Source organism: Nomascus leucogenys, chromosome 23, assembly GCF_006542625.1.
Source record: "Nomascus leucogenys isolate Asia chromosome 23, Asia_NLE_v1, whole genome shotgun sequence".
NCBI classification, from domain to species: domain Eukaryota; kingdom Metazoa; phylum Chordata; class Mammalia; order Primates; family Hylobatidae; genus Nomascus; species Nomascus leucogenys.
The window spans coordinates 24,954,355-24,978,925 of NC_044403.1; the positions used below are offsets into that span (position 1 = coordinate 24,954,355).

The following is a 24,571-nucleotide window of genomic DNA, read 5'->3' on the forward strand; positions in this document are numbered from 1 at the left end:
CATTAAAAATATAAAAATTTTTACAATATGGTATGGCTAATTATAATTATAAAATGATTTTTTAAAAGTCTACTTCATGTTGTGAGGCTGGTGCATTCAGAGGGAGCTTTTGTAAGCCAGGCGCGGTGGCTCACACCTGTAATCCCAGCACTTCGAGAGGCTGAGGCGGGTCACCTGAGGTCAGGATTTCGAGACCAGCCTGGCCAACATGGCGAAATCCCATCTCTCCTAAAAATACAAAAATTAGCTGGGCTGGTGGAGCGAGCCTGTAATCCCAGCTACTCAGGAGGCTGAGACAGGAGAATCGTTTCAACCTGGGAGGCGGAGGTTGCAGTGAGCTGAAATCGTGCAACTGCACTCCAGCCTGGGCATCAGAGTGAGACCCTATCTCAATAAAAACAAAGAAAAAGAAAAAAAAGGAGCATTTGTGGAAGAAGCAGTGGTAAATGTGTAAACGTTTAGGGTAAGGGCGGCATCACACTGGTTGAGGAGAATAGGCAGCTGCAGGGGTAGTAATGGCCTGTTTAGATTTCTTCTTAAGCTCCCAACTTTGCTGATACAGCCATTTGGGAAGCAAGGGGGTGGTCATCAAAAAACAAACAGAGAGTTGGGCGCAGTGGCTCATGCTTGTAATCCCAGCACTTTTGGAGGCTGAGGCAGGAAGATGGCTTGAGCTCAGGAGTTTGAGACCAGTCTGTGGGCAACATAGGGAGACCCCATCTCCAAGAAATAAAAATGAAAACAAATAGAGGAAGCATGATTTTGTTTTACCTGCCCTCCCTGAAAAGAAATTAAAATTGATGTAACTGTCTTAAGAGGATGTAAAGATGGAATGCCTAATGTCCAGAGTGGGAATCAAGGGGTTACTCTGGGAAGTGATGAAGACATCTTACTGGGCAGATGATGCTCATTGATTTCCCAAGCTATATGTAAAATGAGATACCTGGCTGGATGCGGTGGCTCATGCCTCCAATCCTAGCCCTTTGGGAGGCCGAGGTCGGTGGGTCACGAGGTCAGGAGTTCAAGACCAGCCTCGCCAACATGGTGAAACCCTGTTTCTACTAAAAATACAAAAATTAGCCGGTCATGGTGGCAGGCACCCGTAATCCCAGCTACTCAGGAGGCTGAGGCAGAGAATTGCTTGAACACGGGAGGCGGAGGTTGCATTGAGCTGAGATCACGCCACTACACTCCAGCCTGGGCGACAGAGCGAGACTCCATCTCAAAAAATAAAAAATAAAATAATAAAGTGAGATGCCTGTAATCCCAGAATTTCGGGAGGTCGAGGTGGGCAGATCAACTGAGGCCAGGAGTTTGAGACCAGCCTGACCAACATGGAGAAACCCCATCTTCACTAAAAATACAAAATTAGCCGGGTGTGGTGGTACATGCCTGTAATCCCAGCTACTTGGGAGGCTGAGGCAGGAGAATTGCTTGAACACAGGAGGCGGAGGTTGCCATGAACCGAGATCGCACTCTATTTTGAGCCATTGCACTCGTGGGCCATTGCACTCCAGCCTGGGCAACCAGAGTGAAACTCCATCTCAAAAAACAAACAAACAAAAAACAAAAGAAGAGAGAGGAATCAGTGAGACTCATTAGGAGACTACTTCAGTAGATCAAGGGACAGTTTATAATGGCTTTGACAAGTATAGTGTATCAGACATGTGTGAGTGGAAGGAATCTAAGAGTATTTTGGAGATAAAGGTAACAGTTTTTGTTGGTGGATTAGATATGGAAGGTGTGGGAAAGAGAAAAATCCTGAATAACTCCTAGCTTTTGCAATTTGGTGAATAGTGATAAAATATTTACTGAGATATAAAAGACTAGAGAAGGAAAAGATTTGGGAGTTTGAAAGAGAAACAGGACTTCTCCTTTGGCTATGCTTAATTTGAGAGGCTTTTTGACCACCCAGGTACAAATAAGACAGGCTATAGATATATGACTCTAATCACTTCTCAGCCTTTTGGCCAAGATCAAGTGATGTTGACTCTGGAAGTCAGGGGGAAAGCCATCAGTGACAAACTTAACTAACTTACAAGACAGCCCATTATATTTTGGATAGCTCTAGTTATCAGAAAGTTCTTGCAGTTACACTAAGGTGACTATAAATGTTATATAAATTTGATGCCCATTTCCATTCGGGGTTCCTGAAAAGTACACACTTTTGTAAGCACATTCAATATTGGAAGAAAGTTATCACATTCTCTCCCAACATCTTTTATTTTCTGAGCTAAACAATCAATTCTAGTTTCTCCAGCTGTTCTTCATGACCTGTTTCTAGACATGTCATCATCCTGGTTGGTCATATGCCATATAAGGTAGGATGCCAAGGACTAATGTGACCAGAATAATCATATACAAAATGTAGGACTGTCATCCCTCGGATTTGCCATTCTTTCAGAAATATGTTTGCCTTTTATAATTCATCTGTTTTCTTTCTTTTTCTTTTTTTGAGACAGCATCTTGCTCTGTCACCCAGGCTGCAGTGTAGTGGTGAGATCTTGGCTCACTGCAACCTCCGTCACCTGGGTTCAAGAGATTCTCCTGCCTCAGCCTCCCAAGTAGCTGGGACTACAGGCGCGCCACCACGCCTGGCTAATTTTTTTTTTTTTTCTGAGGCAGAGTCTGGCTCTGTTCCCCAGGCTGGAGTGCAATGGCACCATCTCGGCTTACTGCAAGCTCCGCCTCGCAGGTTCACGCCATTCTCCTGCCTCAGCCTCCCGAGTAGCTGGGACTACAGGCGCCCGCCACCACACCGTGCTAATTTTTTTGTATTTTTAGTAGAGACAGGGTTTCACTATGTTGGCCAGGATGGTCTTGAACTCCTGATCTCGTGATCCGCCCACCTCGGCCTCCCAAAGTGCTAGGATTACAGGCTTGAGCCACCGCGCCTGGCCAATTTTTATTTTTTTTTGAAATGGAGTCTCTCTCTGTTGCTCCGGCTGGAGTGCAATGGCATGATCTGCAACCTCCACCTCCCGGGTTCAAGCGATTCTCCTGCCTCAGCCTCCTGAGTAGCTGGGATTATAGGCGCGCGCCACCATGCCCAGCTAATTTTTGTAATTTTAGTAGAGATGAGGTTTCACCATGTTGGTCAGGCTGGTCTCGAACTCCTGACCTCATGATCCGCCCACCTGGGGCTCCTAAAGTGCTGGGATTACAGGCATGAGCCACCGTGCCCAGCCCTGTTTTCTTTCTTATTGTCATTAGTGTGTCAGTGTTCCTACCTGTGGCATACAATGTCTCTTCTTATTTTCATCTAATCCATTGTTGGATTTGGAAATCAAATAACCAATTGAAGCTATCAGATATTAACATTTTGCTCTGTATGTTTGGGATATTTTGTAATAATTTAAAAGGAGAGACAGAGTATGTGCTTCCTGAGAAAGACCAAAGCCTTTCTATGAGTTGTGCTTTGAATTTTAGTGAGAAAACCTTTCTTTTTTCTTTGTTTCCTCTAGACCATATACAAAATAAATGAGTTTCCCAAACAGTTGAGTGTCAGACGGGTGAGGTATTTCAGCATTTTGCACAGGATCTCATTGGAGATTTTCTGAGATGTCTTGCTGAAATCAAGGTGCATGGTGTCTAAGGCAGTGGTTCTCAAACAGTGGTGATTACAGGAAAGGGATTACATGCTTCTAGTGGGCAGAGGCAAGGGATTCTGTTAAACATTCAGTAATGCATGGGACAAGCCTCTGTAACAAATAATTGTCTGGCCCCAAATGTCAGTAATACCTATATTTAGGACTATGCTATTTCTCTGATTTTATTAACTTTATGGGAAAAAGTTAGATAAGTTTTAAACTTAATGAAATAATTCTACTTCCAACTAATCACTGCTCTCTTCTTTTATTACATACAAATCATCTGTGAATAATCTTTCCAGACTTTAGTGGGGAAAAAATGAAGCACTGCTTTTTTTTACTTTTGTAAAATGGAAAAGTTTACATTTTTTTGTCACCATTCTGAATCTCCATAATTTTTAAAGTATTTACAGTGCCCAGTGATTAAATTTGGACACTATGTTCATATACTGTTATTTAAAGAAAAATTATACTTTCACCATATCTCATTTTCCTTTCTGGCCTTTTGTTTCTCTTCCCCACGTTTATTCATTTGTTACAGTTGTAAGGTTTTTCTTGAGGAGGTAAGTAATCCTGCTTTTCTTCCATCATCTCTAAAAACCAAGTAAATACAATCCAACTTAAACTAGAAGCTCTGTTCTTATCTTTTAGGACCCCTAGTGAGACATGTAGCTATTTTGGAATGAGGCTATACTAATCATGTTGACTAGCTACTTATTAGTGAGAGAGATGGGGGCAGAAGTCACTGTCCTGTCACCAGGTAGATAAGAATGTGGGAGACAAAGAATGACGCTGTTCTCTGCACGTCCTCCACGTGAGGACATTGGAATCTTTTCCTGGGGCTGTGGTATTTCTTTTGTATGGACTGCAGCTGTCAGGATCAAAGAAGAACTAATGAGACAAAAGTAAATAGCTTCATTCTCAGGCTACCTGAGAGGAGCAATGCCTGATGGAGATTAAAAGATGAAAGGGGAGAAAAATTCTTTCTCAGCCATACCCAAATACAACTAAGTCACTCTTTTCACATGCTTCTGATTCTTCAAATTCTATGTTACCACTTAGAATCTAGTGGCAAAAATAACCTTTTCCTAATGCTTTTTTACTTATTACGTTTTCATTATTTTTAAGATAGAGGACAGTAATGTTTCCTGATCTCAATGCTTTTATATTTAGAGCTAGAGATTTATTCAGTCAGCCAGTCATTTATTCAATTATATATTTGCTATGTCTATATGTTCCAGACCCAAACATGAACCAGGGAAAGGCTCCAAAAACTTGGCACTTTCAAGTGTATATTTGAAAGAGGACTGATAAGTGAATACCTGATTTGTAGTTGAAATATTTATATAATTTTTCACCTTTCTTCCGGGGTAATGACTACTTCAGATGCATGGATCAGGAAGTATGTGTTTGGGCAGTGTATTTGTAGAACCCTTGAGACTGCACAGAATAAAATAGCTAGTATCCTTCTTCAGCCATAAGACCACCTTCTAGAATTGGAGAACTGAGACACAGGTTTAATGACTTAAGTTTTCAGCACAGTCTGTAGCATAGTCTGTACCACAGTCTGTGCTGATACTTACATTTTCTAACTTCCAACCTTGTGTTTCTTCTAAAAACACAGGTGAGGGAAGATTGCTTGCAGAAAACGCTTTCCGCTGTTGTACCAAGTGTGTTTCTCTCCAGAAAGCCTCTGAAGCAACCAAGCTGGGGTTCAGGGTTGAGGTCGAGGAAAACAATGGAAAAGCAAAATTGAAAAAAGCACAGAGCAAGAAAAAACATTTTAATTGAGGCAAAGCATCTAGGATAAAAGAGACACATTTGATGTATCTGGAATACAAGTAGTATGTAGGTGCTGTGACAGAGAAAACGATGCCCTAAGATTTTACTTCATAGCTGGTCTGAATGCAGTGGTCCTTACAACTAATTGATCACAACCAGTAACAATTTTCTTTGTTCCTTCTCCACTCTCATAACTTCACTTGACTAGCTTTAAAAATAAATAAATAATAAATAAATGGCCTGGCCTGGTGGCTCATGCCTGTAATCCCAGCACTTTGGGAGGCCGAGGTGGGTGGATCACGAGGTCAAAAGATCGAGACTATCCTGGCCAACATGGTGAAACCCCGTCTCTACTAAAAATACAAACATTAGCTGGGTGTAGTGGTGCATGCCTGTAATCCCAGCTACTCGGGAGGCTGAGGCAGGAGAATGGCTTGAACCCAGGAGACGGATGTTGCAGTGAGCCGAGATCACGCCACTGCACTCCAAGCCTGGCCACAGAGCGAGACTCTGTCTCAAAAAAATAATAATAAATAATAAATAAATAAATAAATTAGCTCATTCCTCACCTGAGGGCTTACACTTGAAGTAGAACTACTAGTATTCGAAGACTGCTACAGCATCCCCGAACTTGCTTTTCCAGCATTGCCTTTTACTAGACTCCTGTAAGTGCCTTATTCCTCAGCTAAACTGGACTAACCACCATTCCCCAGCCTTCCCACAAACTGCCTACCGCCAGACACGTGCCCAGGCCATTCCACCTTACTGAAATGCTCTTTTCTAATCTTTGTCTCTTTTCTCTTAGTCTACCCATCTTCCAAGATCCCTTCCAAATACCAACTTCAAGAAGCGTTTCTGGGTGTTTCCATGTGAATAAAATCTCATGATTCTTGGCTCTTTTTTTTCAGCAGCTTCTTGTCTTGTCTCCTCCAACACCAGATTGTAACTTGAGGTCGGGGACTTTGGGTTCCCTGCATCGTACAGCAGAGTGTTGTGCATTTTGTAGACTTTTTCCTTTTTTTTTTGACATGGAGTCTCGCTCTGTCACCCAGGCTGGAGTGCAGTGGCCTGATCTCGGCTAACTGCAACCTCCACCTCCCAGGTTCAAGCGATTCTTCTGCCTCAAGGCCTCCCGAGTAGCTGGGACTACAGGTGCCCGCCACCACAACCGGCTAATTTTTTTTTGTATTTTTAGTAGAGACGGGGTTTTACCAGGGTGGCCAGGCTGGTCTCTATTTCCCTACCTCGTGATCCACCCACCTCGGCCTCCCAAATTGCTGGGATTACAGGCGTGAGCCACTGCACCCGGCCCAGACTTTTTCAATATATATCCATATACATTTTAATTTTTTTCATCACCTTTAAAAAAAAGCTCATTCAATTCTTTCTGGATTTAGAAAGCTGTTATTTCTTGATTTACTTCTGTGTGTAACAGTCTTGCTGTCTTGCCCAGACTGGAGTGTAGTGGCATGATCATGGCTCACTGCAACCTCAACCTCCAGAGCTTGAATGATCCTCCCACTTCAGCCTCCCAAGTAGCTAGGACCACAGGTGGGCGCCACTGCACCTGGCTAATTATTTGTATTGTTTGTAGAGATGAAGTTTTGCCATGTTGCCCAGGATGGTCTTGAACTCCTGGACTTAAGCAGTCCTCCCACCTCGACCTTCCAAAGTGCTGGGATTACAGGCATAAGCCACCACGCCCAATGTATGGATGTTTTTATCAAGATGTTATCTTGCCCGAAGATTGAGAGGCCCAAATAAGAACTCAGTTAAAGTGGGCGCAGTGTCTCAGACCAGTAATCCCAGCACTTTGGGAGACGGAGGTGGGCTGATTACCCTGAGGTCAGGAGTGCAAGACCAGCCTGGCCAACGTGGCAAAACCCTGTCGGGCGAGGTGGCGGGTTCCTATAATCCCAGCTAGTTGGAGGCTGAGACAGGAGAATCACTTGAACCCAGGAAGCGGAGTTCAGTGAGCCCAGATCGCGCCACTGCACTCCAGCCTGGAGAACAGAGCAAGACTCTGTCTCAAAAAAAGAAAAAAAAAGAGGCCGGGCGCGGTGGCTCACGCTTGTAATCCCAGCAGTTTGGGAGGTCGAGGCGGGTGGATCACCTGAGGTCAGGAGTTCGAGATCATCCTGGCCAACATGGTGAAACCCCATCTCTACTAAAAATACAAAAATTAGCTGGGCATGGTGGCGGGCACCTGTAATGCCAGCTACTTGGGAGGCTGAGGCATGAGAATTGCTTGAACCCAGGAGGTGGAGGTTGCAGTGAGCTGAGACTGCACCATTGCACTCCAGCCTGGGCAACAAGAGCAAAAACTCTGTCTCAAAAAAAAAAAAAAAAAAATGGAAAAAGCAAAATTTTTGGCTAGGATGGGCAGGGACAAGGATGACTAGGTAATAGAGACTGGAAAAGAGAATAGAATAGATGTAAGGAGCATTAAGTTGGTGGCTATCTGGGGCAAATGGAAAAAAAAAAGAACAAGAAAGGGAATTGTAAAAAAAAAAAATAAAAAAAGACAAACTGAGATACAAATATTGAAGAGATGGCAGGAGAAGAGTCAAGATATAAGAGTTGTGTCTAAGGGACATATTCCTGGCGTTTGGTTTTCCTAGGGAGGTTCCTTTCTGTGCATGTCAGAAGATGACAGGCAGCCGGGCGCGGTGGCTCATGCTTGTAATCCCAGCACTTTGGGAGGCCGAGGCGGGCGGATCACGAGGTCAGGAGATCGAGACCACGGTGAAACCCCGTCTCTACTAAAAACACAAAAAATTAGCCGGGCGTGGTGGCGGGCGCCTGTAGTCCCAGCTACTCGGAGAGGCTGAGGCAGGAGAATGGCGTGAACCCGGGAGGCGGAGCTTGCAGTGAGCCGAGATCGCGCCACTGCATTCCAGCCTGGGCGACAGAGCGAGACTCTGTCTCAAAAAAAAAAAAAAAAAAAAAAGATGACAGGCAAGAAGACAAAGTGGAAAACAATAAGGAAGTGAAGGTAACCCCTTTATAACCTCCTACTGGTTCACTCCTTGGAAATAGAAATGACTCAGGGAGGCAGAAGAGGATAAATAAACGCTGCCTTGAAACAGTCTCTATGCTTAGCTAGATTCTGTCTGCAGCTGCTTTCTGCAGAATCCTGCAAATTGGGTTTGTCATCTGACCGTGTCTCTCTCCTCCTGTGTCTCCACATCTATTTCAGGTCCCTGGGTTTGCTCACATCTGTTGCCTTGATTCTTCTGCTGTGTTCCTCTAACTGTGGACAATGCCTCCATCCATTTCTAGAAGTAAATGTGTTGATGGCATTTTATCACCTGTGTAGTTCCTCTTTTGACCGTCTCAGTTCTCACCTATGTCTGTGCCTATTGTTTTTACCTTCGTCTTTTTTCTTTCTGCACACTTTTGTTTCTGCTTCTGTCGCTGCTTCTCTCTACCAGGTGGCTTTCTATGATGATGCCATCCCCATAGCAACCTCTCTCTGGGGAAGAATGAGGGGAAGGAAAAGAGAGAGCTAGAATAGATGGGCTAAGAGAAGCCAGACTGGAGTTGGAAGGTGACCTTTTGGATTGAGTCCTAGAACAGAGTACAGAGAAACTATGAAGACTGATACCAGCCAAGTTACACAAAACCCTGAGAAAACACAAATTGGGAGCCCAAATCCAGTCCCTGCTGGCAAAACTCATTCAGCAAATCCTTTCTCTTGTAAATTAACCTGTCATCTATTTTCCCTTCCTTGTGATTGAGTTTGCATTTCTAACAGGATCCTGGGAGATCCTGATGCTGCTGGTCCCCGGACCACAATTTGAGTAGCACTAGTCTAGATGATTTCTGAAGTCAAGCAATACAGTTGACATACATAGTACATAAATGTATGGATATTTTATTGTTCCTTGATTAAAAATAACTTTCCTTTGGGAATGGAGGAGCATGAATAAACTAAATCAAGTTGGTTTTGTTTTTCTCTGCCATTTGCAAGCTGTGATATCCATTGACCCCTTTCTTGGTTTGGTAAAATGACCAACCATAGAGGTTTGCCCAGGTACTTTCAGTGCTAAAACTGAGATAGTCCTGGGCAAACGGAATGATTGGGTGACCTCCCCATTCACAAGGCTAGTGAAATAGAAGGAATGTATAAGGAAAAATGAACTTGGCTAGGGATCAGAAAATGCAGCTTCTAGTCGTAATTCACAACTTATTAATATTCTGACCTTAAATTGATCATTTAAATTCTCTTTCAGTTTTTGCATCTATAAAATGGTGATAATGTTAACTACTTTACTTACTTCCCACAAAGGTTTTGAGGACCAATCGAAATAATGTATAAAAAGATTATTAAAATACCATATACATATTAAGACAAAGATGTAGCTCACTTGTTTTTGCTTAGAATTTACGATTTGCAGCCCGGCGTGGTGGCTCACACCTGTAATCCCAGCACTTTGGGAGGCCAAGGCGGGTGGATCAGCTGAGGTCAGGGGTTCAAGACCAGCCCGGCCAATATTGTGAAACCTCTCTCTACTAAAAATGTAAAAATTAGCTGGATGTGGTGGCATTTGCCTGTAATCCCAGCTACTCGGGAGGCTGAGGCACGAAAACTGCTTAAACCTGGGAGGTGGAGGCTGCAATGAGCCGAGATTGTGCCACTGAACTCCAGCCTGGGTGACAGAGTGAGACCCTGTCTAAAAAAAAAAAAGGAATTTACTATTTACTGGCAAAAAATAGCAACCCAGCAATCTCATTCCTAAGCATACAACAAGTATACAACTGAGAGAAAAGAATTCATACATTCAGCAAGTATCAGGAATGTTTACAATAGCTCGAACTGGAAACAATGATGCATACATCAGTGGGAGAATAGATAAGTAAATGTTGTCATAGCCAAAAGTGGAATACTACTCAGCAGTAAGAAGGAATGAACTACCAACACCACCACAGTAGTACTCGTAGACACGATGCTCAGTGAAAAAAACATCTGAGCACAAAAGAGTACATACTGTATGGTTCCATTTAAAGGTCAAGAACAACAAAATTCATTGATGATGACAGAAGTAAAAATAGTAGTTTCTTCTGGAGAAGGAGGCTATAGACTGGAACCAGCACTAGGAAACTTTTTGAGGAGCAAGAAATGTTAAAGAATCTAGATCTTGTTTTTTCACAAGACGGCGCCGAAAGCGAAGAAGGAAGCTCCTGCCCCTCCTAAAGCCGAAGCCAAAGCGAAAGTTTTAAAGGCCAAGAAGGCAGTGTTGAAAGGTTTCCACAGCCACAGAAAAAAGAAGATCCGCACGTCACCCACCTTCCGGCGGCCCAAGACACTGCGACTCCGGAGACAGCCTAAATATCCTCGGAAGAGCGCTCCCAGGAGAAACAAGCTTGACCACTATGCTATCATCAAGTTTCCGCTGACCACTGAGTCTGCCATGAAGAAGATAGAAGACAACAGCACACTTGTGTTCATTGTGGATGTTAAAGCCAACAAGCACCAGATTAAACAGGCAGTGAAGACGCTCCATGACACTGATGTGGCCAAGGTCAACACCCTGATTCGGCCTGATGGAGAGAAGAAGGCGTATGTTCGACTGGCTCCTGATTACGATGCTTTGGATGTTGCCAACAAAATTGGAATCATCTAAACTGAGTCCAGCTGCCTAATTCTAAATATATATATATATATATCTTTTCACCATAAAAAAAAAGAATCTAGATCTTGATCTGGTTAATGGTTATACCTGTGAATACAGATATAAATATTCACCCAACTGGAAACTCCAGATTAGTGCATTTTTATCTGCTTTATTGTATGTGTACTTCAGTAAAGAAGAAAAAACAAAGGAAAAGACACAAATAAAGGAGGGAAGAACTCACCCTCAATTCTATCACCACTAGGAAACAATGTTTTTTTTTCTTGAAATGTTTGCATTCTAACCGCCCCAGCACTATGAAGAGGTGCAGTTTTGTAATTGGAACGTCTGATGAGCATCTGATGAGTGGATCCAGAGCTTATCCCCTCATGTCGAGTTGATGATGATAGTTCAGCTTCTAGACTTGAGCAAGATGACAGTAAAGGGAAGTGGAAACCCTGGGTCACTGGCTCAGGAAGAGGGCCAGGTTTACATCAACGTTGCAACAAATCTGGTGGCTTTTTTTTTTTCGTGTTGCTGTTTCTTTTCTTCCTCTTCATCTTTGGGTCCGTTTGCCTACTTTTCTTGGACTGATTTTCCACTCTCCCCCACTACACAGCATACTGTCTGGGGAGGAGGGGGGTCTTTACATTTTCTTCCACTCTCCTGCTTTCCCATATTTTCTCATGTGTCGCAGCGAATTCAATGGTATGTGCTAACATTTTCTTTTATGAGTCTATTCCAGGGGCTCACATCCTGTCCCCTGCGGGAGGAGCCTTCCAGTAGCCCTTACAGCCGCATTCTCAGGCTTTTATCCACTCTTTTTGAAACAGTGCCTGTGACATTCCCACTCATTACAGCATGCCCCTCCCATACCTCCAGCAAATTCTCTGTTTTTCCACCGGCTTTCTTACTCAGCAGCTATTCTGAGTCTCATGTGCTTCATTCATCCTCAGCCTTCCTCAGGAAGACATAAAAAAGGGTAAAAAAGAACATTTATTTCTCAGGGAGGATTGGTCAGCTGACTGAGTTGTCTGAGGGTCTAAAAAGATGAGGGGGTAACTCAAAGCATAAATGCTTGAGGGGATGGATACCCCATTCTCCATGAGGTGATTATTTTACATTGCATGCCTATATTAAAACATTTATGTGGCCGGGCGCTGTGGCTCACACCTGTAATCCCAGCAGTTTAGGAGGCTGAGGCGGGCGGATCACCTGAGGTCAGGAGTTCGAGACCAGCCTGATCAACATGTAGAAACCCTGTCTGTACTAAAAAATATAAAATTAGCTGGGTGTGGTGGCACATGCCTGTAATCCCAGCTACTCAGGAGGCTGAGGCAGGAGAATCGCTTGAACGCGGGAGGCGGAGGTTGTGATGAGCCGAGATCACACCATTGCACTCCAGCCTGGACAACAAGAGCGAAACTCCGTCTCAAAAAAAAAAAAAAAAGAGAGAAAAAGAAAGCGTAGATGTGAGTCAGCTAAGCACTTCAGTCATCATGTAGCTGTTTTCCTGTGAGTGGGGGGAGGGGGTGGTAGCCTGGTGATAGCGTCCCACTAATAGCTACACAGAGAAAGAAGGACATTTATAGCTTTAGAGCACTGCTAGAGAAAAGGAACTCAAAGAACTGTCTTCACTTCATGCAAGCAATTATCTGTGTTGTCTATATATTGGCACTTGTGTAGAAGATGACTTTTATCGCTTCTCGGCCTTTTGTCTAAGATCAAGTGAAGGTGACTTTTAAAACCCTTGTCTGTGATCCCACAATCACCCTCCTTGGTACTTACGCAAATGACTTGAAATCCTGCATCCTCAAGAAAACCTGCAAACGAATGTTTAGAGCAGTTTTATTCATAGTTGCTAAAACTTACCAAGATGTCCTTCGGTAGGGTGAATGTATAAATTGTGGTGCATCCAAATAATGGAATATTATCCAGTGATAAAAAGGAATGAGCCACAAAAAGACATGCAGGAAACTTCAGTGAATATCACTAAGTGAAACAAGCCAATCTGAAAAGGCTACATAATGTATGATTCCAACTGTATGACATTCTGGAAAAGGCAAAACTATGCAAAAAGACAGCAAAAAGATCAGTGGTTGCCAGGGGTTGGAGGAGTAGGGAAGAGAGGTGGAACATGGGATTTTTTTTTTTTTTTTTTTTTTTTTTGAGACATAGTTTTGCTCTTGTTGCCCCAGGCTGGAGTGCAATGGTGCAATCTCGGCTCACTGCAACCTCTGCCTCCCGGGTTCAGTCAATTCTCCTGCCTCAGCCTCCTGAGTAATTGGGAATACAGGCATGCACCACTATGCTCAGCTAATTTTATATTTTTAGTAGAGATAGGGTTTCACCATGTTGGTTGGGCTAGTCTCGATCTCTTGACCTCGTGATCTGCCCACCTTGGCCTCCCAAAGTGCTGGGATTACAGGCATGAGCCACTGCGCCCAGCCTGGAACACGGGATTTTTAGGGCAGTAAAGCTGTTCTGTATGATATACATTTATCAAACCCATAGAATATACAACACAAAGAATGAACTTGAATATAAACTATGGACTTTATGTAATAATAATATATCAATATTAGCCCATCAATTAGTAACATGACAGATGTGGCTTGGCAAGGTGGCTCATGACTGTAATCCTAGCACTTTGGAAGGCCAAGTCGGGCAGATCATCTGAGGTCAGGAGTTCAACACCAGCCTGGCCAACATGGCAAAACCCCATCTCTACTAAAAATACAAAAGTTAGCCGGGCATGGTGACGGGTGCCTGTAATCCCAGCTGCTCGGGAGGCTGAGGCAGGAGAATCGCTTAAACCTGGGAGGTGGAGGTTGCAGTGAGCCGAGATCACGGCACTGAACTCCAGCCTGGGTGACAGAGTGCAAGAAAAAAATAATACTAATAATAAATAATAATGATAATAATATAAGAGATGTATCACACTAATGCAAATGTTAGTATTAGGGGTGTTAAGGGGGGTACATGGGAACTCTGTGTACTTTCTGCTCAATTTTTCTGTAAACCTAAAACTGCCCACCCCCAATAAATCCTATTAATTAAAAAACAAAGCAAAACACTTGTTTATAAGTCTCTCTCCATCCGCTTCACCACCATGAGAGCTTAAAGGGAGGAACATGTTTTTTATCTTTATGTTCCCGGCATCCAGGGATGAAAGAGAAAGGGAACACTCTATTTTTAGTGCATATCCTAACAATATCTCAGACTTAGCGCATCTAAAATAAAAGTCTTGATTTGATCCTCAAGTCTCTGTCTGCTTTCCTGACTGAGGTAAATGGCAACTCCAATTCTCCAGTTGCTCCAGCCAAAACCTTTAGGATCATTCTTGACTCCTTTTTTTCTCTTGTGCCCAACATCTAGACCGCCAGTAGGTCGCACCTTGAAAATATATTTCAAATCCAACAGCAACCCACTCTATGCTCCTATCCCTACCCTCTGTCTAAGTCTGTTCATGCTGCTATAACAAAACAACACAGGCCAGGCGCAGTGCTTCACGCCTGTAATCCCAGCACCTTGGGAGGCCCAGGTGGGTGGATCACCTGAGGTTAGGAGTTTGAGACCAGCCTGACCAACATGGTGAAACCCTGTCTCTACTAAAAATACAAAAATTAGCCGGGTGTGGGTGTGGTGGCAGGTGCCTGTAATCCCAGCTACTCTGGAGGCTGAGGCAGGAGAATTGCTTGAACGCAGGAGGCGGAGGTTGCAGTGAGCTGAGATCACGCCATTGCACTCCAGACTAGGCGACAAGAGCGAAACTCTGTCTCAAAAAAAAAAAAGAAAAAAAAAAACTGAGTAATCTATAAACAGTAGAAATGTATTTCTCACAGTTCTGAATGCTGGGAAGTTCAAGGTGCCTGCAGGTTTGATGTTTGGTGAGGGCAGCTCTCTGCTTCTAAGATGGCAACTGTTGCTCCATCCTCATTAGGGGGATGAGTGCTGTGTCCTCATATGGTGGAAGGCAGAAGGGCAAAAAAAAAAAAAAAAAGGAGCAAACTCTCTGAAGCCACCCCACCCCATTTTTTTTTTTTTTTTTTTTTTTTTTTTTGAGACAGGGTCTGGCTCTGTCTCCCAGGCTGGAGTTCAGTGGTGCAATCACAGCTCACTGCAGGCTTGACCTCCTGGGCTCAAGTGATCCTCCCACCTCAGCCACCCGAGTAGCTGGGACTACAAGTGCAAACCACCATGCCCCACTAATTTTTTGTATTTTTTTTTTTTGTAGAGACAGGGTCTCCTTGTGTTGCTCAGGCTGGTCCAAAAGGGGGAAATAAGAACTCCTGGACTCGGCCAGGTGTGGTGGCTCATGCTTGTAATCCCAGCACTTTGGGAGGCCGAGGTGGGCAGATCACGAGGTCAGGAGATCGAGACCACGGTGAAACCCCGTCTCTACTGAAAATACAAAAAATTAGCCGGGCGTGGTGGCGGGCGCCTGTAGTCCCAGCTACTTGGGAGGCTGAGGCAGGAGAATGGCGTGAACCCAGGAGGCGGAGGTTGCAGTGAGCCGAGATCGCGCCACTGCACTCCAGCCTGGGTGACAGAGCGAGACTCCGTCTCAAAAAAAAAAAAGAACTCCTGGACTCAAGCGATCCTCCTGCTTTGACTTCCAAAAGTACTGAGATTACAGGCATGAGCCATCGAGCCTGGCCTCCGAAGCCCCTTCTATATGGGTATTAATCCCTCCATGGAGGCAGAGCCCTCATGACTCAGTCACTTCCCAAAAGGTCCTGCCTCTTAATATCACCACAATTAGGATTAAGTTTCTGCGTGAATTTTGGAGGGAACACACATTTAAACCACAGCACCCTCCTTCAGCATCTTCTCCATTCAACAGCACATGCTTTTTTAAAAACACAAATCAACTCATGTCACGCTTCTGCTCAAAAAACTAAAATGGCTTCATAGCTTCCTGCCTGGCTGTCACATTCGGAATATAAACCAGAACGTTCCTGACTGCTTACAGCGTCCTGCATGAGCAGACTCCTAGCTGTCTTCAACATCATTTCTCCTGCCACTCTGCCCCTGCTTCACTCCACTCCTGCCAAATCCGCCTTTTGACACCCTGCCAAGCACGAATCCTCCTTTTGGTGTCTGCGTTTGAAATGCCTTCTGTGTGAAATGCTGTTTTCAGATACTCCCAAGGGCGACTTCCTCGTGTGATTCAGGTTTCTGTTCAAGTATCATCTCTACTGAGAGAAGAACCCTAACCACTCTATCTTAATCTTCCCCAGCCCCAACCCTTTATCACCTTACCTTGATATTTTATTCTTCAAAATGCTCCCTTATTACTTGACATTATATATTTATTGTCTGCTAAAGCTGCCATAACAAAATACCACAAACAGGTGGCTTAAACAACAGGAGTTTGTTTTCTCATAGTTCTAGATGCTGGACATCCAAGATCAAGGTGCCAGCAGGGTTAGTTTCTCCTGAGACCTCTCCCCTTCAGTAGCAGATGGCTATCTTCTTAGTATCCTCACATGGCCTTTCCTCTATTCACAGGCCTAATGCCTCTTCCTCTTCTCAGAAGGACACCTGTCCTATTGGACTAGAGCCCCACCCTAGTGACCTCATGTAACCTTAATTACCTCCTTAAAGGCCCCATCTCCAAATACAGTTCCATTCTAAGTTACTAGGGGTTAGGGCTTCAACATATGAATTTTAGGACACAATTTAGTCCATAACACTTTGCCCTCTGGCCCCCTAAAATGTATGTCCTCACGTCCAAAATACATTTATCTCTATCCCTGTAGGCCCTAAAATCTTAACCCATTCCAGCATGAGTTCCAAATCCAAAATTTCATCTGAATATCATCTAAATTTGGTATGGGTGAGACAAGAGGTATGATTAATCCTGAGGCAAATTTTTTCCAACCTGAGCCTGGGAAACCAAACAAGTTATGTGCTTCCATATTATAATGGTGGGACAGGCATAAGCTAGACATTCCCATTGCAAAAGGGGGAAATGGGGGAAATAAGAAAGAAGAACCTGGTCTTCCAAGTTCAAAATTCTAGTAAGGCAAATTCCATTTTTTTTTTTTTTAAATTGTGGGCCGGGCACGTTGGCTCACACCTGTAATCCCAGCACTTTGGGAGGCCGAGGCGGGTGGATCACAAGGTCAGGAGCTCAAGACCAGCCTGGCCAATATGGTGAAACCCTGTCTCTACTAAAAATACAGAAATTAACCAGACATGGTGGCGGGCGCCTGTAGTCCCAGCTACTCTGGAGGCTGAGGCAGGAGAATCGCTTGAACCCGGGAGGTGGAAGTTGCAGTAAGCCGAGATCTCGCCACTGCACTCCTGCATGGGTGACAGAGCGAGATTCTGTCTCGAAAAAAAAAAAAAATTGTGGTAAAAACACATAACAACAACAACAACAACAAAGGCCTAGGCTGGGCATGGCGGCTCACACCTACAATCCCAGCACTTTGGGAGGCAGAGGTGGGTGGATCATCTGAGGTCAGGAATTCGAGACCAGACTGACCAATATGGTAAAACCCTGCCTCTACTAAAAACACAAAAATTAACCAGGCGTGGTGGCATGCACCTGTAGTCCTAGCTATTTGGGAAGCTGAGACAGGAGAATTGCTTGAACGCAGGAGGCAGAGGTTGCAGTGAGCCAAGATTGCGCTACTGCACTCTAGCCTGGACAACAGAGTGAGACTCCATCTCAAAAAAAAATAAAAATAAAAAATTAGCCAGTCATGGTGTTGTATGCCAGTAATCCCAGCCAGAGTGAGACTTCATCTCAAAAAAAAAAAAAGAAGAAGAAAAATGGTTACCATGTGAATCATCTTTTTTTTTTTTTTTTTGAGACGAAGTTTCACTCTTGTTGCCCAAGTTGGAGTGCAATGGTGCAATCTCGGCTCACCACAACCTCCGCCCCTGGGTTCAAGCGATTCTCTTGCCTCAGCCTCCCAAGTAGCTGGGATTACAGGCTCGTGCCACTATGGCTGGCTAGTTTTGTATTTTTAGTAGAGATGTTGTTTCCCCATGTTGGTCAGGCTGGTCTTGAACTCCCAACTTCAGGTGATCCTCCTGCCTCAGCCTCCCAAAGATTACAAGTGTGAGCCACTGCACCTGGCCCACGTTAACCATCTTTTAATACTTTATCTTACATTTATTTTATTACACTTTTTAAAATATCTTTTCAGCTTTACTGAAGTATAATTGACAAATAAAATTGTATACATTTAAAGTATATGCACATGATGTTTTGATATACATGTATATTGTGAAATTATTATCACAAGTTAGTTAACACGTTAACTTTTTTTTTTTTTTTTGAGATGGATTCTCACTATCACCCAGGCTGGAGTGCAGTGGCATGATCTTGGCTCACTGCAACCTCTGCCTCCCAGGTTCAAGCGATTCTCTTGCCTCAGCCTCCCGAATAGCTGGGATTACAGGCATGTGCCACCACGTTCGGATAATTTTTGTATTTTTAGTAGAGATGGGGTTTCCCTATATTGGCCCGGCTGGTCTTGAACTCCTGATCTTGTGATCCACCTGCCTCGGCCTCCTAAAATGCTGGGATTATAGGCATGAGCCACCGTGCCTGGCCAATATGTTTCTTTTTATTTTTTAAATGTGGCTACTGAAATTTTCTTTTTTTTTGGAGACAAAGTCTCACTTGGTCACCCAGGCTGGTGTGCAGTGGCACGATCTAGGCTCACTGTAACGTCCGCCTCCCAGGTTCAAGTGATTCTCGTGCCTCAGGCTCCCATATAGCTGGGATTACAAGCGTGTGCCACCACGCCTGGCTAATTTTTTTGTGTCTTTAGTAGAGACGGGGTTTGGTGATATTGGCCAGGCTGATATTTAATTCCCGAACTGAACTGATCTGCCCTCCTCAGCCTCCCAAAGTGCTGGGCTTACAGGTGTGAGCCACCATACCCAGCAGAAAAATTTTAAATTACATCTGTGGTTGGGCCAGGAGCAGTGGCTGAGGCAGGAGGATCACTTGAGGTCGGGAGTTTGAGACCAGCCTTGGGCAACACAGTGAGATCCCATCTGTACAAAAAAGCAAGGAAGAAAATGAAGGAAAATAAGAGAAGGGATGGAAAGTTATGAGACTAATGAAAAAAAAAGGCTCTCAAAGATAGTGAATGATGAGAGGAGAAAGAAGGGACTTTTACTAAAAGGAAAAAGATTTAACAGAGAGCACTGTACTGGCAGGGCCCTCCAGGGTATCGATGCTTAGTTGTGACTGAGACATCTGGGAGGCTGCAGGCAAGGTCAGTTCTCCTAAGAAGCTCCCAGCCTATTATCTACCCTGTCTGACCTGAAAGGAAAGGAACTTAAGATAGGAAAGGTTGAAGGGATTGGTGGGGGTGCGGGGAAGGACATAGAAAATGGCTTCAGGTAGGCCGGGCGCGGTGGCTCACGCTTGTAATCCCAGCACTTTGGAAGGCCAAGGCAGGCGGATCACGAGGTCAGGAGATCGAGACCACGGTGAAACCCGGTCTCTACTAAAAATACAAAAAATATTAGCCGGGCGTGGTGGCGGGCACCTGTAGTAGTCCCAGCTACTCGGAGAGGCTGAGGCAGAAGAATGGCATGAACCCAGGAGGCGGAGCTTGCAGTGAGCCGAGATTGCGCCACTGCACTCCAGCCTGGGCGACAGAGCAAGATTCCGTCTCAAAAAAAAAAAAGAAAAGAAAAGAAAATGGCTTCAGGTATAAAAATTGAGCTGCCCCAAGGTGGAAATCTAAAATAATATCCCCTTGTCCAGCTGAATTATTCCAGGCAAGCCGAAGACGACTGGTTCTCCCCACTAAGAAATGTCTCTCCAATTTTTTTTTTTTTTTTGAGACAGAGTCTTGCCCTGTTGCCCAGGCTGGAGTGCAGTGGCATGATCGCGGTCTTGGCTCACTGCAACCTCTGCCTCCCAGGGTCAAGCGATCCTCCTACTTCAGCCCCTTCTAGTAGCTGGGATTACAGGCACACCCCACCATGCCCAGCTAATTTTTGTGTTTTTAGTAGAGATGGGGTTTCACCATGTTGGCCAGGCTGGTCTCGAACTCCTGACCTCAGGTGATCCACCTGCCTTGGCCCACCTGCCTCGGCTTCCCAAAGTGCTGGGATGACAGGCATGAGCCACTGTGCCCGGCCAGAAATGTCTTGTTAGGTTTGTAGTGAGCCAAGTGTTCTTTCTTCCCCCACCCGAGGGTTAGGTTAGGGATACCAGAACGGTATTTAATAAACCAGAAGACTGAAATGGGGCCAGGATGCAGTGAGTAGATCCAGTAGGTTACATGGTCCTGAGAGATAAGAGACTCGCCGGCCGGGCGCGGTGGCTCACGCCTGTAATCCCAGCACTTTGGGAGGCCGAGGCGGGGGGATCACGAGGTCAGGCGATCGAGACCATCCTGGCTAACATGGTGAAACCCCGTCTCTACTAAAAATACAAAAAGTTAGCCGGGCGTGGTGGCGGGCGCCTGTAGTCCCAGCTACTTGGGAGGCTGAGGCAGGAGAATGGCGTGAACCCAGGAGGCAGAGCTTGCAGTGAGCCGACGATATCGCGCCACTGCACTCCTCCAGCCTGGGCGACAGAGCGAGACTCCGTCTCAAAAAAAAAAAAGAAAAAGAAAAAAAAAAGAGAGATAAGAGACTCAAAGAGCCGCCCAGCAGTGAAGACACAAACTACCACCACCCCCCACCACCACCACCACTGGGCTTCCGTGGAGTCTGGGCTACAGATCAGACTATACTGTATTTGTTTCCAAAATGATCAATTCTTAGTAATCCTACCCAAGGCTGTGTTGTCCTCTGCCCTCCCAGTTCTTGAGTGGAATTCTATGCCTACCTTCACCTGATGCAAGTTTTTAAATATTTCCAAACTGACCAACCCAGTTTCTCTTAACTTCTTCCTTCCCCAATTTTCTTTTCCACTTTTACCAAGTTAACTTCACATTCTTATCTCCAGATAAGTTCTTTAGTATAATCTATTCCTTTGTCTTCCCCATTAATTACCTAAATCTCACTGGATGTTTGTCCTTTTCATACCACTCATAGGTCAGATTCTCCTAATAAAGCTCCATAATTAATAAGAAACAGTCATCAATCACAAGTTTTAAGGACTATTCCTTCCTCCCTGTCCTCTGTCTCTCCAGATCACCCCAGCTCTGATCTTTGCCATCACAGTTGCTACAATCGGCTCTTTCCAATTTGGCTACAACACTGGGGTCATCAATGCTCCTGAGATGGTGAGTGCCAGGCCACAAGAATTAGAATCTGGAATAGGGAAGTTATTCCTTTAAGTAGAATTTCAAGAATTCAGAATTTAAGGCCAGGCATGGTGGCACCTGCCTGGAATCCCAGCTACTCCGGAGGCTGAGGCTTAAAGATCACTTGAGCCCAGGAGTTAAACACCATCCTGGGCAACACAGTTAGTGAAGGTCCCTCCCCCGGACTGGGGGAATTAAACTTTGTATCTATCCTGTCCAAGACTGAAGATGGAGACAATATTGGTGGGGAAAATTAGTGGGGTCATTTAATCAAAGGAACAAGCTCATTTACTCCTTGTACCCTGGGCGGTGCTGTTCTTCCTCCCACTCTTTCACCCTATAGTAATACACTTCCTGTATTATCCCTTAGGGGTTAGTTACCAAGCTGGCCGGGTTCGCTTAGCAGAGGGCTGGGGTGAACATCAGTGCTGCCACCTACTGGGATATTCAGGACAAATGAAAAAGTACTATTCCAGAGAGAGTTAACATTAATTCCAATATGTTATCTGCCTCTTCCATTCCCGTCTATTTATTCCGTTGATTCTCTAGAGAGGAAATGATCCCTAATATTTGTTTTGTTTTGTTTGTTTGTTTGTTTGTTTTGAGATGTAGTCTCGCTCTGTCACCCAGGGCGGAGTGCAATGGCGCTATCTCGGCTCATCGCAAACTCCGCCCCACGGGTTCAAGCGATTCTCCTACCTCAGCCTCCCCAGTAGCTGGGATTACAGGCATGCGCCACCACAACTGGCTAATTTTGTATTTTTAGTAGAGATGGGGTTTCACCATGTTGGTCAGGTTGGTCTCCAACTCCTGACCTCAGGTGATCCACCCACCTCGGCCTTCCAAAGTGCTGGGATTACAGGCGTGAGCCACTGCACCCAGCATATTTGTATCTTTTGTTCTCATCCAACTATAGTAGTCTGTCCTCCCACCTTTTATTTTGCAGATCATAAAGGAATTTATCAATAAAAGTTTGACGGACAAGGGAAATGCCCCTCCCTCTGAGGTGCTGCTCACGTCTCTCTGGTCCTTGTCTGTGGCCATATTCTCCGTCGGGGGTATGATCGGCTCCTTTTCAGTCGGACTCTTTGTCAACCGCTTTGGCAGGTATTGACTAGAAACTGGGCAAGGAATTGGGCTCTACCAGCCGCACTGAGGACAAGTGTGGAGAGTTAGGGCAAGGAGATGATGATGCCTTTGAATAAGAACACCTTGAATTCTAATCAAGGGAAATCTAGTCCAACTGGCCCCGAATATGACTACCCTTGCTTGGAGCTCTACTACCCCGGATAGCTCCCACCCAGCTGTGCAAGATGAACTGTGTGAGTGATTAGCCTTTGCAGTCCAGCTAGGGATAGTTCAGAATTATTCCCTAGTAAACTCAACTATGGGGTTTCCAGAAATATACTTAATTTACAAGGTCCAAAGTTGATTACTCTTCTAAAAAAAAAAAACTGGGGTGTCATATAAATGTTTTTGTTATCTTACACAGGATTGGTAGGAATTATCTTTAGTCTATGGCAAATGTGGATAATGGCCAAAAAAACTGAATCGTCTTTTTTTTTTTTTTTTTTGAGATGGAGTCTTGCTCTTGTCACCCCGGCTGGAGTGCAATGGTGCAATCTCAGCTCACTGCAACCTCTGCCTCCCAGGTTCAAGTAATTATCCTGCCTCAGCCTCCCGAGTAGCTGGGATTACAGGTGCCTGCCACCACGCTCGGCTAATTTTTGTATTTTTAGTAGAGATGGGGTTTCACCATATTGGCCATGCTAGTCTTGAACTCCTGACCTCAGGTGATCTGCCCACCTCAGCCTCCTAAAGTGCTAAGCTTACAGGCATGAGCCACTGCACCTGGCTGAAAACTGAATCTTCTTATTTTATACTAGCTTAGTAATCTATTTTAGAAGGTAGAATATATTTTCAGTTATGACTGACAAAGTAACTGTTTTAATTTGCCAGTTAGATATTCTAGAAATGCAAGAGTGCAATTCACATTTAAAAACTGATAAGGCAACCTATTTTACTTGCTAATGTTCTTCCCCCTCTGCTCTCCCTCTGCCCAAGAAGCAGGGTCTTGCTCTGTCACCCAGGCTGGAGTGCAGTGGCCCAATCACAGCTCACTATAGCCTTGACCTCCCAGTCTCAAGCAATCCTCCCACCTCACCTCCCTGAGTAGCTGGGACTACCGGTGGGCACCATCGTGCCTGGCTCCCAACTAGAAATGTTCTGATAATAGAAAGTAAAAAAGGGCTGGGCGTGGTGGCTCACACCTGCAATCCCAACACTTTGGGAGGCCGAGGTGGGTGGATCATGAGGTCAGGAGTTAAAGGCCAGCCTGGCCAAGATGGTGAAACCCCATCTCTACTAAAATACAAAAAAATTGGCCGGGCGTGGTGGCAGGTGCCTGTTATCCCGGCTACTCAGGAGTGTGAGGCAGAGAATTGCTTAAACCTGGGAGTCAGAGGTTGCAGTGAGCTGAGATCACGCCACTGCACTCCAGCCTGGGCAACAGAGCGAGACTGTCTCAAAAAAAAAAGAAAAGAAAAGAAAGTGAAAAAGAAAAATTAGACCAAAAAAGGAGTTGATATGAGCCTGGAGAAGAGCAGAAATTTAATGAGTACAGAAGAGGAGAAGTTAGGAGCCTCTCACTTTGCTAATTCCACTTTGTCTTTGATTAACCTTACAGGCGCAATTCAATGCTGATTGTCAACCTGTTGGCTGTCACTGGTGGCTGCCTTATGGGACTGTGTAAAATAGCTGAGTCGGTTGAAATGCTGATCCTGGGCCGCTTGGTTATTGGCCTCTTCTGCGGACTCTGCACAGGTTTTGTGCCCATGTACATTGGAGAGATCTCGCCTACTGCCCTGCGGGGTGCCTTTGGCACTCTCAACCAGCTGGGCATAGTTATTGGAATTCTGGTGGCCCAGGTACTCTAGAACTTCTCATACTTAATGAGTGTTAGTTTCATGGGTCATTAAAAAAGTTATCATAGGTAAAGCACTGAAGAATATCTGGCACATGTTCAATTATATATGTAAGTTTTAGATAATAGATAGTAGCTGAAAAGCAGGTTGAGTAGAGAAAGGAAAAGAAGCACAATTTCTTTTTTCCTTTTTTTTTTTTTTTTTGAGAGGGAGTCTTACTCTGTCGCCCAGGCTGGAGTACAGTGGCATGATGTCAGTTTAACCTCTGCCTCCCGGGTTAAAGTGATTCTCATGCCTCAGCCTCTTGAGTAGCTGGGATTACAGGTGTGCACCACCACATCCGGCTAATTTTTGTATTTTTAGTAGAGACAGGATTTCACCATGTTGGCCAGGCTGTTCTCAAACTCCTGACCTCAGGT

General features: G+C 44.7%; 1 protein-coding gene and 1 pseudogene across 5 annotated transcripts in view; both read left to right on the top strand.

Annotated features, from left to right (window-relative positions):
- The window catches only part of LOC100607281 (solute carrier family 2, facilitated glucose transporter member 3), a 56,541-nt gene that overhangs the window by 14,944 nt on the left and 17,026 nt on the right, over positions 1–24,571 (top strand). For 3 of the 4 annotated variants that reach the window (XM_003273800.2, XM_030804563.1, XM_030804564.1), the window contains 3 exons: positions 21,115–21,207; positions 22,175–22,335; positions 23,915–24,155. In XM_003273800.2, coding sequence (XP_003273848.2) covers positions 21,115–21,207; positions 22,175–22,335; positions 23,915–24,155 — 495 coding nt within the window. The remainder of the gene's footprint in view (positions 1–21,114; positions 21,208–22,174; positions 22,336–23,914; positions 24,156–24,571) is intronic. The other variant, XM_030804565.1, reaches the window with a different exon arrangement.
- On the top strand, positions 2,310–11,062 carry LOC105738850 (annotated as a pseudogene). The gene is made up of 2 exons (XR_004028248.1): positions 2,310–2,321; positions 10,511–11,062. The product of XR_004028248.1 is annotated as a 60S ribosomal protein L23a pseudogene (transcript).